The following is a 16,325-nucleotide window of genomic DNA, read 5'->3' as shown; positions in this document are numbered from 1 at the left end:
GACTTTTTAACTTTAATTTAGAAAATGAGCCTATTTTGCATTAAAAAGCATAAAAATACTAAAACATGAAAAAATACAGTAAAAAGCAATACTTTACATTATTTAACATTAATAAACAATTATAATAAATATTTTAAAATGACGTGTTATCTGTGATTTGTGTATGTCATTTACAAAGAAAACCTTTTATAATGTTCTGAGTGTATCTAGACTTTAATTGATTTTGAGTATGTCTTGTTCGGGAGTGATTTCGCCAGTCATATCCTGTCTGCTCCATTAGAGGTGAATCATCCATATTGTATAATCCTCCACACTGAGAGCATGTACAAAGACGTGTTAAATCTCTTAACAGTTCTTCTGTCTGTAACCCCAGAAGGTGACGGACCGTGATTAGCGTATCTTTTCAGATTAATCAGGTTTAGGGGATTCAGACCACTCTGCAGTAAGGACACGTGACGATGGAGGGAAGCGTACGCGAGACATCATGTGGCCCTAATTACCTCATCTAAAGAGTTTCAAAGAAGATTTGGCTGTTGTAAAGCTCCAATCTTGTTTGGGACATTTCAGTTTGGCTGAATAGATAGAAACTAATATTATTGATTTTATTTAAGTTAATTCTATGTAACAGTTGCATAGTGTGAATTTCAGTCAAAAATGTGTATTATTTGAAACGCTTCTGTCTAATACTTTTAATGATAATTCAAATTAAATGGATAAATGTCAGTACATGGAATGCTGGTAATGTGGTTGAAAGTTGATTATTTTGCCATTTCTTTTTGATTATCACTTGTTTACTGGTCAAGAAGTTTGACAACATTGTCTCGCAAGTGATAAAAACTACCTCGTCCTTGAAGTGTTGTCTTTTTGAAAAGATTACAATGTCATCATGACATTTTTTTTATTTTATTTATTTATTTATTTTTTTTTTTTACAAAAGTGTATTAAAAGCAGGACGCAGGTTTGACAACTTATTTTTAATAATAATAAAAAATTTATTAAATATTTAATTAAATATTTTAGCAATACATTGTTAAATCAAATCTAAAAAAAAAAAAAAAAAGTTTCTAGCTTTTATATTTAAAAAAAAAAAAAAAAGTGTTTATATTGAAAAGGTCAGTTTCTTTTGGTAAAGTAAATTTTTACACATGTAAATGATGGCCTCCATTTTGCAGGATGACCCATGGCACCTGACTGCTGCTGCACGTGTCAGATTTCTCACTTGATAGTCATTGCTGCATGAAGTTATCAGGGTGTTGCATTAAAGCGCACAGTTGATATCCCTGAGAGGTTGAAGGTGAGAGTCAGAACCGGACGGAAGCCTAACCTCCTCCCATAATGCATTTCCTGACCCTGAGTCATTATGTTTGATTTGGACGCTCTTTCTCATTGCCGCGCTCAACACTCCCCTGAAGATTTATATTTTGCCGGTGTTGTGGCGACAGACCATCGAAAGTGACGTCCATTTTCCGTGTGACTTATCTGTGTTGTGTAGAGGCTCTCAGCATCCGCAATCTCCTTTCAGAGTGATCTGCACCTCCCTGCTCTTCCACAATGACAGTAGCAATGTGTTTGGCGCTGATAATCAATCCTCTGATAATCAATTGGCGCACACTGTTGACATCTGCGTGTAGAAACAGATACCTCCGTCGTTTTGTTATCACGTGAATGCAAAAACAACAAGCCATTTCTATGCTATTATCACCGAAGCACTTTGCTTGGTTGGCCACAGACTATTTATAGAATGTATATGACACTGCTGCAGTCTCACTGCAGGACACCACGTCGTGTAAAATCACGGTCAGCCTGTGCTGGAGAATATCCAGTTGCGCAGAGTGTCGTTTCCTTGGTTACTGTGTGGCTCTGAGCAATGAATATAGATGCTCGGAAGGCTTTTGAGCTATTGAATTTACTCCCTTTGCTGGTCCGAGGTCATTTTATTAGCCCTCTTTTGATGATAATGGGAATTTTTAGGACGATGAGGGCAGCTCGCGTCAGCTTGTTAGAAAATATGCTACTTTCCAAAGCAAATATGTGGAAAAAGCTCACTAGATGGGCAATTACGGGAGGAAAAAATGAACCCCAGTGTCAATGAAACGTTTCTTGGCAAAAATTAAACAGCAGCTGTCTGTTCCAGCCGTTTAATAAGCTTATTTTATTGGCCTCCGTTAACCTTTGAAGATGTTGGCACAGTGGCGCCATCTAGCGCTTGATCTTAAAGTTTGATTCTTTATTGAAAATATTATTTTTATATTATATAAATACATAGTAAAATATAATTATGTATTATATTATATATTCTATAATATAATGTTTTATAATATAGATTTTGTAATATCATATATATTTTTAATTGTGTATTAAAATGTTTTTTTTTTTTTACATATTTTCAAGTAAAAGGAAGTATTTGTATTATTTTATTGTTTTAATATTAATTAATTAATTAATTAGCACCGTATTTTAATAAGTTTTTTAAATATTTTCAAATTATTATTATAATTTATTTTTCATTCTTATATTTTATGTAAGTATTATATATAGGGATTTATTTATTTATTTTTATTAAGATGCGTCACTTAAGAAATAATAAAGCGTAAACTGAAAAAGATTCACTAGAAGATCTAATTATCGATGTCACACTTCCTTCCTGTTGAAATGCAGCAGTATTTTATGTGCAGCATCCACTAGATGGCACCACACACAACAAATATGTCAAAAAGCGCAATTGGTGTCAATGTAATAAACGTTACAGCTGCTAGCTGGCACTGAATGAAATAAAAAAGGTCTTCTGATGTTTATAAAAAAATCTATCTTAAGGTCAAGTCAGTTGAGAGTGAATGAATAGGGCACTGTTGAACCGAGCGCATGACTGAATTCCTTAGAATTATTGTTTATGTGGAGGACACACGTAAAAGAGACTCTGTCACTGTTCATTCTGAAGCGCCTTTGCTGTCTCCAGTTTGTGGAGTGCATGTGCCCGAGACAGATGTCCACAACATGCAGACTGTCAGTTTATCATCACCAGGCTTCACGCTGACACAGACATTTACAGTAAATAAAACGCATGACCCAGTCCTCCTCCAGCCTTTTTTTCTTTTAAAGGAGCTGAAAGAGTGTTGGCAGCCCTCATTGGCTCTCTAAACTGCGCTGTTTGTCTGTGCTTCATGGCTGTTAGTGACTGTGTGTGTCCTGTTTGTCTCTGGCCTCCAGACTGCAGCTACACATGTCATTTGGAGTGTCAGGGGCTTGTTCAGCTGGACTGCAACCAACTAGACCAGCCGACGGAGGATGTGTCTACCCCCACTCCACAGAGGCCCGGCGCCAAAGACCCTCAGGAGACGGTAAGTTCTCGCGCTTAGCCATTATTGCTGTATTCACACTGTAAGAGGGAGCTCCTCACTATAGAGAAACAGAAGGAGACAGAACTGATAGAGACCGTTCATCCCATCTGGCGGACCGAAAATGGGTCACGGGCCTGTTTTATTTGGGTCACGGATAGCACTGTGTGTTAGAAAAGCATAATAAATTGACTGTACTGCTTCCAAACCTTCAAGACCGTCTTTCGTCTTCGGAACACAATTTTTTGATGAAATCTGAGAGCTTTCCAATCCTGCATTGACAGCAATCGAACCACCATGTACTAGTTCCATACCAAAAAGTTTGTAAGGACATTGTTCAAATAATCCTTGTGATATCAGTGGTTCATCCTTTATTTCGTGAAGCTACTAGAATACTTTTTAAGTGCTTTTAAAGTTATTGCCGTCTGTGGAGCGTCAGAAAGCCCTCGGATTTCACCAGAAATATCTGAAGATGAACGAAGATCTTACAGGGTTTGGAAAGACATGAGGGTGAGTGATTCCTGACAGACTTTTAATTTTTAACTGAATGAAAAACATTTTTCTAATTTTAAACTTTATCTCACAATGACTTTGTTTACTGTTTCCTATAAAACGAAACAGGCTTTCGTATTAATGGTATAATAAAACGGTAAAATCTTCGTACTTTGACAAATAACAGCAGGGTGCATATAAAAGTTATTGCCATTTTCCTTTGCCATGCTGTTTTATATGAAGAGTTAAAAAAAAACATGACAACATAATAATAATTTCACTATATATTTATCAAGATATAGCCCAATATGTTATGTTTATATATATATTGGGCTATATCTTGATAAATATATAGTGAAACGTTTGTGATTTAGCATACTTTTTGGCCCTTTTTTTAAAATAAGCGAAGCAAGCAGAGAGCTTTCCAAATTTAGAAAGAGCATAAAATTATGCCGTGATATGCAATGGATGAAGCGAAAGCTGAATCTGATCCTCCCTGGGTTGCTTGGCCAGAACACATTAGCACATGCTTAACTGCCTCTCTGATGCTTGGCTGCGTTTTACAGCGGCAGCGAGTTCAGTCCCAGGTACACAGGAAGTGACAGCACAGTTGGGACTGAGCAGCAGGGGCGCGCTGTCCTCGGCGACACGCACACAAAGGCATACGCTTTCTAAGTTTTTAGATGAGCCCATCCTCCTCAAAACATATGATGCCTGACCAAAAGGTCAAAGCGGTATGGAGCCAATCAGACACCCAATCGCCTATATCTCTCAGAGCGTTTACATTGTCATAGTCATTACTGAAAAAAGCTTTTCAGTCCCTTGTAGTGTGTCCATCTTATTTATGAGGCCCCTCCTGTCTGTTCCTATCTCCACTAAATCAGGAAAAGAGCAAACCCAGCTGGTCTGTGCTGTCAGTGAGATTGAAAGCTGTTGAATGGTGAGCTGTCAGCAGAGGGCATTATGGTTATTTCTCAACGGAAATGAAATTCACATTAGTCGACTCCTCTCATAGGGCAGGGCTTTGGTCATGTGAACTACAGATTGTGTCACTGATTTGATGCAGTCTCATAAAACAAGAGATAAGGTTGATTTGTATCCTTTTTAGCCATTTTATTTAACCTAAATAACCGTTTATAGTTGTCTTCCTTTCCAAGCTTCGACACGCGGGCAGCTATATTATGCACGAAATGGTTCTGTGTGATTTGCATGTGAATGAAGTCTGATTAAGTATCTTTTGCAATAAAACAGGTGAGACATACAAGTGACTTAATTTGTTTGTACGTATAAAAGCTTTCGTTGGTCCGTATGCCCGCGACACTGGCTAAAAGTGTATTATAATTGGTTTTACTGCCATTCAAACACCCCAGAGAGATGCGCCGTAATGCAAACAGACAGGCTTTGGACATGAACAGGAAATGCAAACAGCTCATAAAGACAGCCTCTCAACGTAATTACAGCCAAAACAGAAGCTAGACACCCCCTCATTGGCTTCAGGGATTTTACAGACCTCTGCAGCCAGAAGCTTTTATTTAAACAGAGCTTCTGAGTCGCACCAGCACCATGGGACCGTGGGGAGGACCACTGCCCTTATGTAGATGAATCACAGAGATGTGTGTGTGTGTGTTAATCTCAAGGGCATTTGCTAAGATAACTCTTGGACTTGGAAAGCACTTCTGTCATGTTGCCATTTTCTGCCCATCTATACAGAGTAATGCTTTTAAAGAAGTTTCTTATGTTTACCAAAGCTGCGTTTATACTGTGATGGTAAAGCTGAATTTTCAGCAGCAATTAGCCTCCAGTCTGTCACATGACTCTTTGAAAATCATTATAATATGCTGCTTCGGTGCTTAAAGGGTTAGTCCACCCATAAATGCAATGTCTAACAAACAGAAATGTAAATATTTTTGAGGAAATCCTGAGAGCTTTTTGACCCTCCATAGACAGAAGCACAACTGAAATGTTCCCTGGTCCTGAAACGTATCGGGGGTATAGTCAATGTGACATCAGGGTTTCAAACGTTATTTTGATTACTGGTCAGAGAGCTCTCGGGTTTCAAAAAATTATGTTCCAAAAATGAACAAAGGTCTTACGGGTTTAGAATGACATGAGGGTGAGTAATGACAGAATTCTAATTTCTGAGTGAACTATCCCTTTAAAAGGTTTTCTGATTATTATCAGTGTAATAACTTAATATTTATACTTAATATTATAACAAACCATTATGCATTATTTCAGGATGATTTGATGTATAGAAAGTTCAAAAGAATGGGATTAATGTGAAGTCTTTTGTAAAATTATGAACTCTTCACTGTCACTTTTAATTAATTTAATGCATCCTTGCTGGATAAAAGTTATTAATTTGCTTAAAAAATAGTACTGGCCCTTTTAAACTGTAGTATATGTATGTGCGCAAAGAATGGAAAAGTTGATTATTAGAAGAAATCTCACAAATGGCATCACAATAATAGCTGTTTCTTAGACATCAGTGAGGCTGAATGACAGCAAAACAGGTCCTCAAGCTGTCCTCACGCATTCATTTCCAGGGACCAGTGAAAAGAAATGTTAAAGCTTAATATTTCAAATTGTGTGCAATAGTTTTCTCATCACTGTATATGAATTAATGTATATGTATATATATATATATACTCTAAGCGCACTCCTGTCATACTTTACTTCACACTTTCCCTGTTATCCTTATTTAGTATATTTCCCAACCCTTAAATCTCTCTCTCTCTTTTTGTCTTTGTTTCACGAGAATACAAAATGTTCTTCATGCACATTACCCTAATATCCTCATATCATGCAGGCACAGTGCGCTGGCCCTCATGTCCCCGTGGCCTCGAAACATTAGCCCGTTAGTGCTATCTCACAGTTAGCGGTGGAATAGCTCTCAGTTTTGTTAGCCTCACTGCCCCTGAGTAACATTAACTGCTCCATCCTGAGGTCTTGTTTATCCCTTCAGTTTTGGTTTAAAAATACAGCTGATTTGATCTGAAAGCCCCCGAAGGTCTTTTTGGGTGAGTCTCTGTGCAACATCAGGCACAAACAAGAATAAATTTGCAAGTTCAGAGATGCTGCTTTTATTTTCTTGGCATATATTGGCTGTGAAAGTGCTGTAGACCGTGTGCTGAGGGTTTGTCTCCCCAGCTGCTGGAGGTATTTCATCGGCTTTGACTTTTGTATAGTAGTGCAGATAGGTTGTTGTCATCTCTCGTACACTTCCTTTTCCTGTCCTCGGGTGTGTACACATGCATAGACACACACAGAAAACACACTTTTGATATGTCACATGCACCGCGGCCCCCTCAAACCACCACAGCTGCTGGAAACATCATGCTCAGTTCAGTAAAAAAAAAAAAAAAAAATATATATATATATATATATATATATATAATAAAAAAAAATATATATATATATATATATATATATATATATATATATATATATATATATATATATATATATATATATATATATTTATTTATTTTTTTTTTCATTTTTTTTGCATGCCCCATTTTCAGGTGCTTTATCAGGTCTGTCATCTTAGCGTAGCATTTCCTGTTGAGTAACTTGTGTGATAGTTCACTGCAAATGTGCATGTTTGTGTGTTTGCGCCTTTTCCAGTATCCTCAAAAACTTACGTCATGAAGTGGAATAGTATACTTGTTTCCTTCTGGCTTTTTCAATGTCTTTCTCTCTTTCATTTTGATTTTGAGCTGTGTTGATTTTAGCAGCTTGATTTAGATTCTTGAAAACCACTCAAGCGATCTTGGGATGCTTGTGTGTGGGGGCTGATTTCATAATTTGTGGAGAGAACTGTAGTAAAGCACATTTTCAAACTGATCTGTGTGGGTTTTCTAAAAACAGAATCTATGTAATGTCTTCCGGCTCTGTGGTACTATAAGACGGTGTGAAGAGCACAGGAAGTGAGAGGCTGTTCATGGGGATGAACTGTTTAACGTCAACATGAAACGGCATCCGGCTTGATTTCACTTTAGTAATGTGACGTTTCATAAAGTGAGAACTATATTAACCTATTAAAATAGAGTCTAGGTTGTTAGAATTGTACCTAGGGCTGGGAAATTGTCATAACTGAAGAACTGGCAAGTTTTCAATTCATAAGTGAGAATATGATTTGCATTGGCCACAGGAAGTTGAGAAGAAGAGGAAGTCCGAAAACATAAAAACGATAGATACAGTAGGTTCTGTAAACAGCACAGCATGATGATGGATTATAAATATGGCATTGTTACATAGCAAGCCCTACAAACAGAGTTTCCTTCACACTTTGTCATCGCAAAGTGTGGAAATCAGAGACCGTCTGCATTATTTAACTAAGTACGAGAGCGAGGGAGAGAGGTGTTGTAGCCGTATCAGAAACGTATCATATGGAGCGTTGTAACGGCACTTAACACCGCTGTGAAACACGAGCCGAGTCCAGTGTCAGGATCCATGCAAGCCTCCAGTTACTCCTCTCAGAATGTGTCTCCAGCACAATACCACAGCGATTACAGCAAGGAGCGTTTAGGGAGAATACAAAACCTTCTGCTACCCTGTAGAGAAAAATGGCTGATTGTTTGAAATGCATTTTCTCTGTCGGCACATTGATTACTTAGAGTGGGCCTCTTCACTTTATACTTCATACAGCAGTGAGACAACTTTACGGCTTGTATTTGACGGTGACAAATGACACTTTCCACTTGCATTTATGAAGGGAGGTACCTTGCTTCCTTTCGGACCCCTTAGGGGGGTTCTGTGTGATGCTCTTAGTCTGGGTGATTTTACTTTGATTTTGCACACTCCATCCATCCCTCTATGCTATTGATTATGCTTTTCTGGGCAATTGCATAATCCCCCCTGCAAACTCTTTTGAGAGAAACGATTGAGTTCTAGTGAGAATTAATTGGAGTGTATTGACAGTAGCCAAAAGAGGACCTTTCTTCTTCCCGAGGGGTTTGAATATCGAACATCTCCAAGCCCCTCTGTCTTTCCCAGTGATCCAGCTCATTGATTATGATAATGCAACCCAAGGCCACCGCTTTAGGTAATTTGTCATAAGCTGCTAGTGATGATATTTTTATGTCCATAGCTGCTCGAGCACCGCATCAGCCATTAGCGTTTATGGGTACGGACTCGATATATAGTTCAGAACATGAAAAGCATCTATGGTAGTGAAATAAGATGGAAGAAATGTGGCCCAGTACAGTGTTCAATGAGAATCTAATAAAGCTGCAGAGGGGGACTCCAAAGTGGCTTTCAACCTCCCTTCATTTATAGTGGCAAACTCTTTCTTCTTGTCTTTTATCTCCCTTTGTGAGAAATCGTCTCCCTGCTGGAGAAACCAAGCTGAGGAAAGAAGCGAATGAAAACGAGGTGATGAATGATCTCATTTTAAGCTGACACAGTGCCATAGTAACATTCAGCCACTAAAGGAATGAAAGGCAATTTTGTTGCTTTAAGGCACATGCATTTAGATAATTAACTAGAAGTTATCATTTAGTTGATGGCGGGGATGTGAAAAAATATAATAGTTTGATGTCTTTTGAGGAACTTTAGGGTCCAAACAGTATTGGACTCGGTGACTTTTTTTATATGAACAAACCAACACTGAAACATATTTCAAAATATAGTATTTTGTGAAGAAAGGCAAGAAATAAAAAAAGAAAGGGTTAAAGTTTTGCAACGATACAGATGGCAGGCTAATCTTTTTTATTTATGTGACCTATCCCTTTAAGGGAAGCCCTGTATAATTAGGCTAGTTTTGGTTCACCTGGTTCCAGGTAAATGTACTACTTATGATGAATTCAAGAACATGAGCAGCCATATTTTAATGGGTATGAAATTGTATTAACCTTTTTCAGGATGGTTTTCACTATGCAGTATGCTACTAAACAAATAAACTAGTTAATCTGGTTGGTTGGTGAATGACTATTGGATTAGTTGCTCTTTGTCACCCATACCTAGTTAATGGACTGATGGATATGATTTTATATCCTCCTTGTCTTGTACTCTCATTTAACATATACTGGTGTTCCAGCTGGACTTTGTGTCTAATTCCCCCAAGGTCAGGGTCAAAGGTTAAGACCAAAGCCTTGATGGATGCAAAGAGAGATCAGATGTCGCTGTAATTTTGACCTCCAGTGGAACATATGTACATTTAATGTTGTAATACACTTCTAATGATTTCTGTTGATCTGGAGCCTGCAGTTTTGTGTGTTATCGTTTTCAGCTTTAATTTGTGTCCATTCTTTTTGTTTTAGATGTAATCTTATTCTTCTCCTTCTTATCACAAAAACAAAGGTTCCTTGTGAAAAGCAGTACAAAAAGATTTCTCTCTCAGTGTATTATTAGCAGTATATGGCTTGTGCGGGGAAAATGCAATGAGCCATTACAGTGTGATGAATTATTTATAGAATGTGCAACAGTAATGATGATCAGTTAGAGCTCTACCTGTAGCTTTTAAAAGCTCTCAGAAATAATCACATTTGCATTTACTCATGTAGAAGACGCTTTTATCCAAAGCGACTTAAAAAAAGGAACATCACAAGTGATTTATCACTAGAGCCAACGGTATTTGCACTACACAATAGGAGATTTTATATGTGGTAGTACAAACTAAAGCAGAAGTGAAATTCTGATTGGCCATGTGCAGCATTCTACAGTATTTATTTATTTTTTTTAAATAATTTATTCAATCTTTTTTTTAAATCATTCAGCAAACTGTTTATTTTTAATCAAGTTCAAATCGTATAGATTCAAATTATTCATTTTTTGTAGTATTTTACTCTTCATTTGACTATTTCATTGGCATCTCATTTAACTCCACAACCTCTTTATTTATTACATTATAAAACCATTTAATTTATTTAACATTTATGTACAATGTTTATTATTATTTATTTATTCCGAATACCAGCTTAGTAATTATTTTTGTTTGGAATAATTGTTTTTGAATGGTCATTATGCTTTCACATTATTTTTTAAATGAGTATTATAAATAATTGGCAACCAATCTATGTTCATGTCCACAGTCTCTTTTTATTTCTCAGATCATAAAATCATTTATTTATAGACAGTCAGTTATCACAAAATAAATCACCAAAATAGATGACCGGCTCATTATAAGTTGGCCCTTACTTTTTACAGAATGAAAGACATGTAAATGCTTTTTGCAGTCCTGCCTGTATTAACGTCACAGTGCCATTTAGCAATACTAGATTCACGCTGCCTGCCATCAGGGGCATTTTGCATATCAGGTACTATGTAAAATAGTCTCCAAAAGACCACATGCAGAGAGCTCTCTCTTTCTTCCTCTCTCTCTTTCTCCTTCTCTCGCTCTTCCGGTTTATTATCTTTCTCCATTTTTCCCGTCTTTCTCTCTCTCTCTCTCTCTCTCTTTCTCTACAGAGGGAAGTCTCTTGAGTTGAGCAAAGAGCAGTTTCATGCAGGAAGAGCGATAGTGGAGGAGGGAGGGGGAAGAAGGAGGGTGTTTGCGTAAGCTTGTAGGCAGATAACAGACCCAACCACAGATGGTAGAGCGAGCGAGCGAGAAAGAGAGAGAGCGAGAGAGAGCGTGCGCGCTGGTGTGAGGGAAGAAGGAAGGGAGGGAGGTGCAGTACGTCAGTTCTCTGCTCACTCAGTCACTGTGAGGCAGGTTGATTTTCAAGCGCCTTTCTAGCAGCCGTCGCAGACCTCACTGTGGACCGGAGACTTCTGCATCCATCGCAGCCGGCTGAAGGGGCATTCAACACAATGCCCGTGCAGCATTCTCACACCTTCTCCGCTTTTTACTGCAAGACTGTGTGACTGTGTGCCAACTGGTGGATGCCAATGCAAGCAATTTGTATTGCTTGACATGCTTTCCTCCACCCTGGGCTAGTATTTCGTCTCAAGCGGTCGTGGGTTTAAAGCTCCACGCTGTCGGCTGAATAGAGCGGGAGAAGCTGCTTCTGTTTGTGACCTGTGGAAACAGGAACTGAGCATCAGATACCGGCCGCAACGTTCGCTGAGCGTCATTCTGCAAGTTTCGACGCTTGTTTCCGGTGGCACGTGGAGCTCTGGCCCTTCATCTGAACCTGTGGTCCCCCGCTCCCAGCCTATCCTCCCCTTCCCAACCCTGGAGCCTGGAATGGTGCGTTTGGTCCCTCGAAGACCCGCGTAGGGAGTCCTTCAAACTGGATCCGTCCCCGCAAATGACCGGTAGCAATAGCATGAGCAGTGGGTACTGCAGCCTGGATGAGGAGAGCGATGACTTCACCTTCTTCACCGCCAAAACCTCCTTCTTTCGACGGCCACAGGCTAAGCAAGTAGCTAAGGTAGTGTATGAACACGAGACGGATGGGACTGTGAAGATTGAGCATATGTATGTATATCCGCAACTGTTTAAAAAAATGAGAAGATGTGCACGGAAGTCTGTATACGGAAGTGCATTTGCTGCATTCGAAACAGGTTTATGACCTGATATGTTTTCAGTGACAACATACCCTGTCTGTTTTGCATTTCATTCAACCCTGTTAAGGTTGTTAAAGCTAGATATGACGGGCTGGGGATTTTTGTACATTTTAAACCATACAAAAGCTGTCACTTGGGCGATACCATTTCAAAAGGTACTGAAATGTACCATTTAGTTATGCGCTCTAGACACTAATAAGTAACTACAAGGGACCAATGTCTAACCATTAGGTGTAAAGAAGGTACAAAGGTGTAAAATAATACTGGCCCAGTGACAGCTTTTGTACTTTTTTTTTTCTGAGTGTATGTCTATGGAAACGCTGTCAGTGGAAACCTTGCACTGTTCAGAGCAACTGCAAACACTTTAAATGAAGAGCCTCTCAAGGACTAATGATTGGATAGGAAAGAAGCTTATCCATTGTTTTCCTTGCTGTCAGTTATTGTGATTTTTATAGCAGCCATATTAGCCTTTCCTACTTTGAAGTCACAATTTAGACCGTATGTTTACCGTTTTTCTAACAAGCTGATTAAACGAAGGCCACAAATTCTGGTAGATTATAGCACTAGCAACATCAAGGCTGGGGGTATGATTCCCAAGGAATCATAGGCAAATAAAAAATGTATACCTAGAATGCCCTGTAAGTCACTTTGAATTAAAGCATCTGTTAGGCTGACTGTCGAAAAAGGGTTAGTAGATGGAGATTGCACTGTTGTGTTAGGTCACTTAAACGTACAATAATAAGAGCTTAAAGATGTTCTTATGAAAGATTAAGAAGTGTACAAGTTTTTGTTCCACACTAATTTAGTAAGTGTTTTACAATAGAGCTGATGTATTGAAAGTGCTTTTGTTACATGGGTTTGTTTTACTGAAAGTTTCACGTATTAGCATGAATGCCATCCACTGAAAGCATTAATGCGTGCGTTAGCTTCATTGTAGACACTTATAAATATGGCAGTGTACACAGAGTGCACTCTCACACCCTCAGAGCTCTCTAATGCTGTGAGGGGAAGGAAATGGTTGCTGATTGTGCCAGAAAGGCCTGTCCTTCCCTGAATCAAAGAATGTGTTATTTTACAAGACCCCATAGCTTTTACACTGACTTCCTGTTACTGTAGGCCTCGCTCTATCTTAGGCTTCAATTGAGGTAAAGTTGTTTAGTGACCAAAAAGTCAATCGTAATGTACATCGGGTCTAATAAAGTAGCTAGCGAAAGAACACAACTGAAGTGGAAATGATATTTCATGTCCTTAAAGACTTCGGACTTCAACTCTTGTACCTGAGATGACCAGCCTTACATCACTTTCTGCAGTATCAGGTTTGGAAAGAGCTTCTCAGGATTTGAATTATTCATCCTGTTCGCATCTCTGTCTGGACACAATGTGAGCCGCTAGTTTGAGGGCATTCAGTGGGTACAGTTTTAATGATTGCGTTTTATGTTGTTGTCAGTCTGTTACCATACTGCAAGCACTATTTTTCAAAGGTTTGGGGTGGGGAACATTTTGAATTAAGTGTCTTACGGTCATCAGGACTGTCTTTATTTGAACACAAATAGAAGAAAAAATGATAATATTCCACTTTTACTGTAAATGCTATCTTTTACTTTAATATGTTCTGAAATATATTCATGTAATCGCGAAGTTGAATTTTCTGCATTATTACACCCGTCTTTGGTGTCACATGATTGTTCACAAATCACTCCAGCATGTTGATCTGCTGCTCATAAGAAATGCTATTTTTATCAGTATAATGCATATGTAATGGATGAAAATGATTTTTTTTTTTTCAAATCTTAGTAACCCCATACTTTTAAACATTATAGTGTAAGTTGTGTTTTGAATGCTGCTGCTGTACTGAAGTTAAACCAACCTAACCCAACACAAAAAAAACAAAACCTGGTCTAACCTGGTGTTTCCAGCAGGGCTGTTATGAAAGACTGTTTGTGTACTGTGTTGCTAGGTGCAAGGCGTTACTTGTACAGTAATTTCAACTATTAAGTGATGGCCGTTTGTATATTAGATTGAAATAAGACTTCTATTGTTTGCTATTTTAGATAGGCAGCATGAATAGGCAGCAAGTTAGCTTGTCCTAATTCTTCTTAGCATCTCTGGAAGTCCTCTTAGAAGAACTCCAGGGATAGATAAATGGGAGATTAGCTTTGGTTCTTACTTTAGTGTGCACATTCTTCTTATGGGATTAAAATTGCGTTATGGATCAATAATACACTTCCTATGTACCTTGCCGGGTTAAAGCAGTAGGCTGAAGGCTTTTAAACCAATAGCCCTGAGTAATGGTACCTTGATAAATGCTGCTGCTTCTGTGTTCAGTAATTATTCCAGGAAGTTATTAAAGACAGCGCATTCACACAAACCCACAAATCCATTACACAAGTCTTGAATTTTTTTAACCTGTAAATCTTAAATCCAAATGACAGCTATTAGCGAGATCAAACAATAAATAGCGTCTTCTTCAAGGGCAGCCAGTGATATTTTAACATTTGAATTTGTCATGCAAACATGAGGCTATTTGCAAAAATGATAAGCCATTTAATAAACCTTTGTATGAACAATTAGAGGCTCAAATCTAGTAGATGTTGCAGCTTTCAGCAAATGGCTGCCTAGTCGGTAAGCTATTGCAGAATGAGTCGCATTTACTCATTTCCAAACATTATAATAGCTGTTTAATTGAATGGCTCTTCAAATTCAATCGTATGTATCAGACTGATATAGGGAAGCCATGAGGTAATGGTGCATAAAAACAAAACAGACCCAAGCACAATGCACAGATAATTTAAGATCTTCATTATGAAAGGCATTTGAATGGCTTGGTAGCGAAGGGCTTGTGTTTCCTGGTGTTGTGGACTCTACGCTGTTTATTCAGGCATGCAGATGATGGGCTTTGCATTTGTGCAGGGCTGCAGAGAGGGAGGGGAGAATCTCCTACTGCACACTTGACCCAGTAATGAGAGAGAGGGAGAGAATGAGTACACATATGCAACGTGTGGGAGGGAGCAGATCGCAAGACATCATTCCTACACTGCGGCAGAAACAGTAGAGAGAGAGAGAGAGACGCAAGAAAGATCAATTAAAAGCATTTCAATTTTTGAAAGCATGCTGAGAAATGCAGTCTCGCACCTATTGATGGACTAGTGATGAGTATTTTGATTGCTTATGTAGTCACTTTTTTTTCACATGGATTACACCAAACATATTAATAAAATATTAATATATATAAAAAATATAATCAAATATATTTTATATATAAAATGCACACAATGCACACACAAAATTATATTTGTGTTTATTATTATTATTATTATTGTTATTGTTATTATATACACATTCGTACATATAAATATAAAAAAATACATATACATGCATAGGGTAGGTGACTTATCGTTATGCGTCCTGTGGTGTGACTGCTAAAATGCCAAAAAAAAGAAAACCTCTAACATTGAAGATAAACCTCTCTCATGCTGTTTGTTAAGGGCTTTTATTAATATTTTTGCTATGTTACACCATAGGACACAGTCTAATAGATAATATATAATAATATATATATAATGTATGTTTATATATGTGTGTGTGTGTGTGTGTATGTGTATTTTTTTGTGTTTGTATTTGTGTTAGTTTTATATTTACATTGCTTTTAATACAGAATATATGAAAACGTAGATGAAACCCGCATGAGCTGTTAAAAATCATGCATGCAGCCATGTGCAGGAGGAGCCTTTCTCTTTCTATAAATAGACTCCCATTTGCTTACCTTTTTCTGACTAGCCATGACTGATTTTTACTGCGGCTGAAGCCAGTGCATTTATCAATACATTAGCAGTCACTTTCATTGTGTAAAAGAGTTCCTCTCAACATCAGGGTTCCCTAGAACTGATGTCGGCTAACACTTGCGACTCTCACTTCCTGTATTTTTAGTTAGTAGGGTTCTCACGCTGATAAGCAGTACGTGCTGCGTCTAACCGAATTAGATTATTGGTTTGAGGCCATTCAGCAGGTGCAGACGTATATGACTTGCACGCTGCCTGAAACTGA

The 16,325-nt window shown here is 38.1% G+C and overlaps 1 protein-coding gene across 3 annotated transcripts in view; it reads left to right on the top strand.

The window, feature by feature from the left end:
• rassf5 (Ras association domain family member 5) overlaps nt 1-16,325 on the top strand; it is a 37,480-nt gene that overhangs the window by 12,440 nt on the left and 8,715 nt on the right. For 2 of the 3 annotated variants that reach the window (XM_043252262.1, XM_043252263.1), the window contains exon 2: nt 3,208-3,338. In XM_043252262.1, the coding sequence (XP_043108197.1) occupies nt 3,208-3,338 (131 nt within the window). Of the gene's footprint in view, nt 1-3,207; nt 3,339-11,237; nt 12,146-16,325 lie in introns of those variants that run through there. The other variant, XM_043252264.1, reaches the window with a different exon arrangement.

This window comes from Puntigrus tetrazona, chromosome 11 (assembly GCF_018831695.1).
Source record: "Puntigrus tetrazona isolate hp1 chromosome 11, ASM1883169v1, whole genome shotgun sequence".
NCBI classification, from domain to species: Eukaryota; Metazoa; Chordata; class Actinopteri; order Cypriniformes; family Cyprinidae; genus Puntigrus; species Puntigrus tetrazona.
The sequence above is the reverse complement of the archived record's forward strand: the minus strand, read 5'-3'. Positions and strand labels throughout refer to the sequence as shown.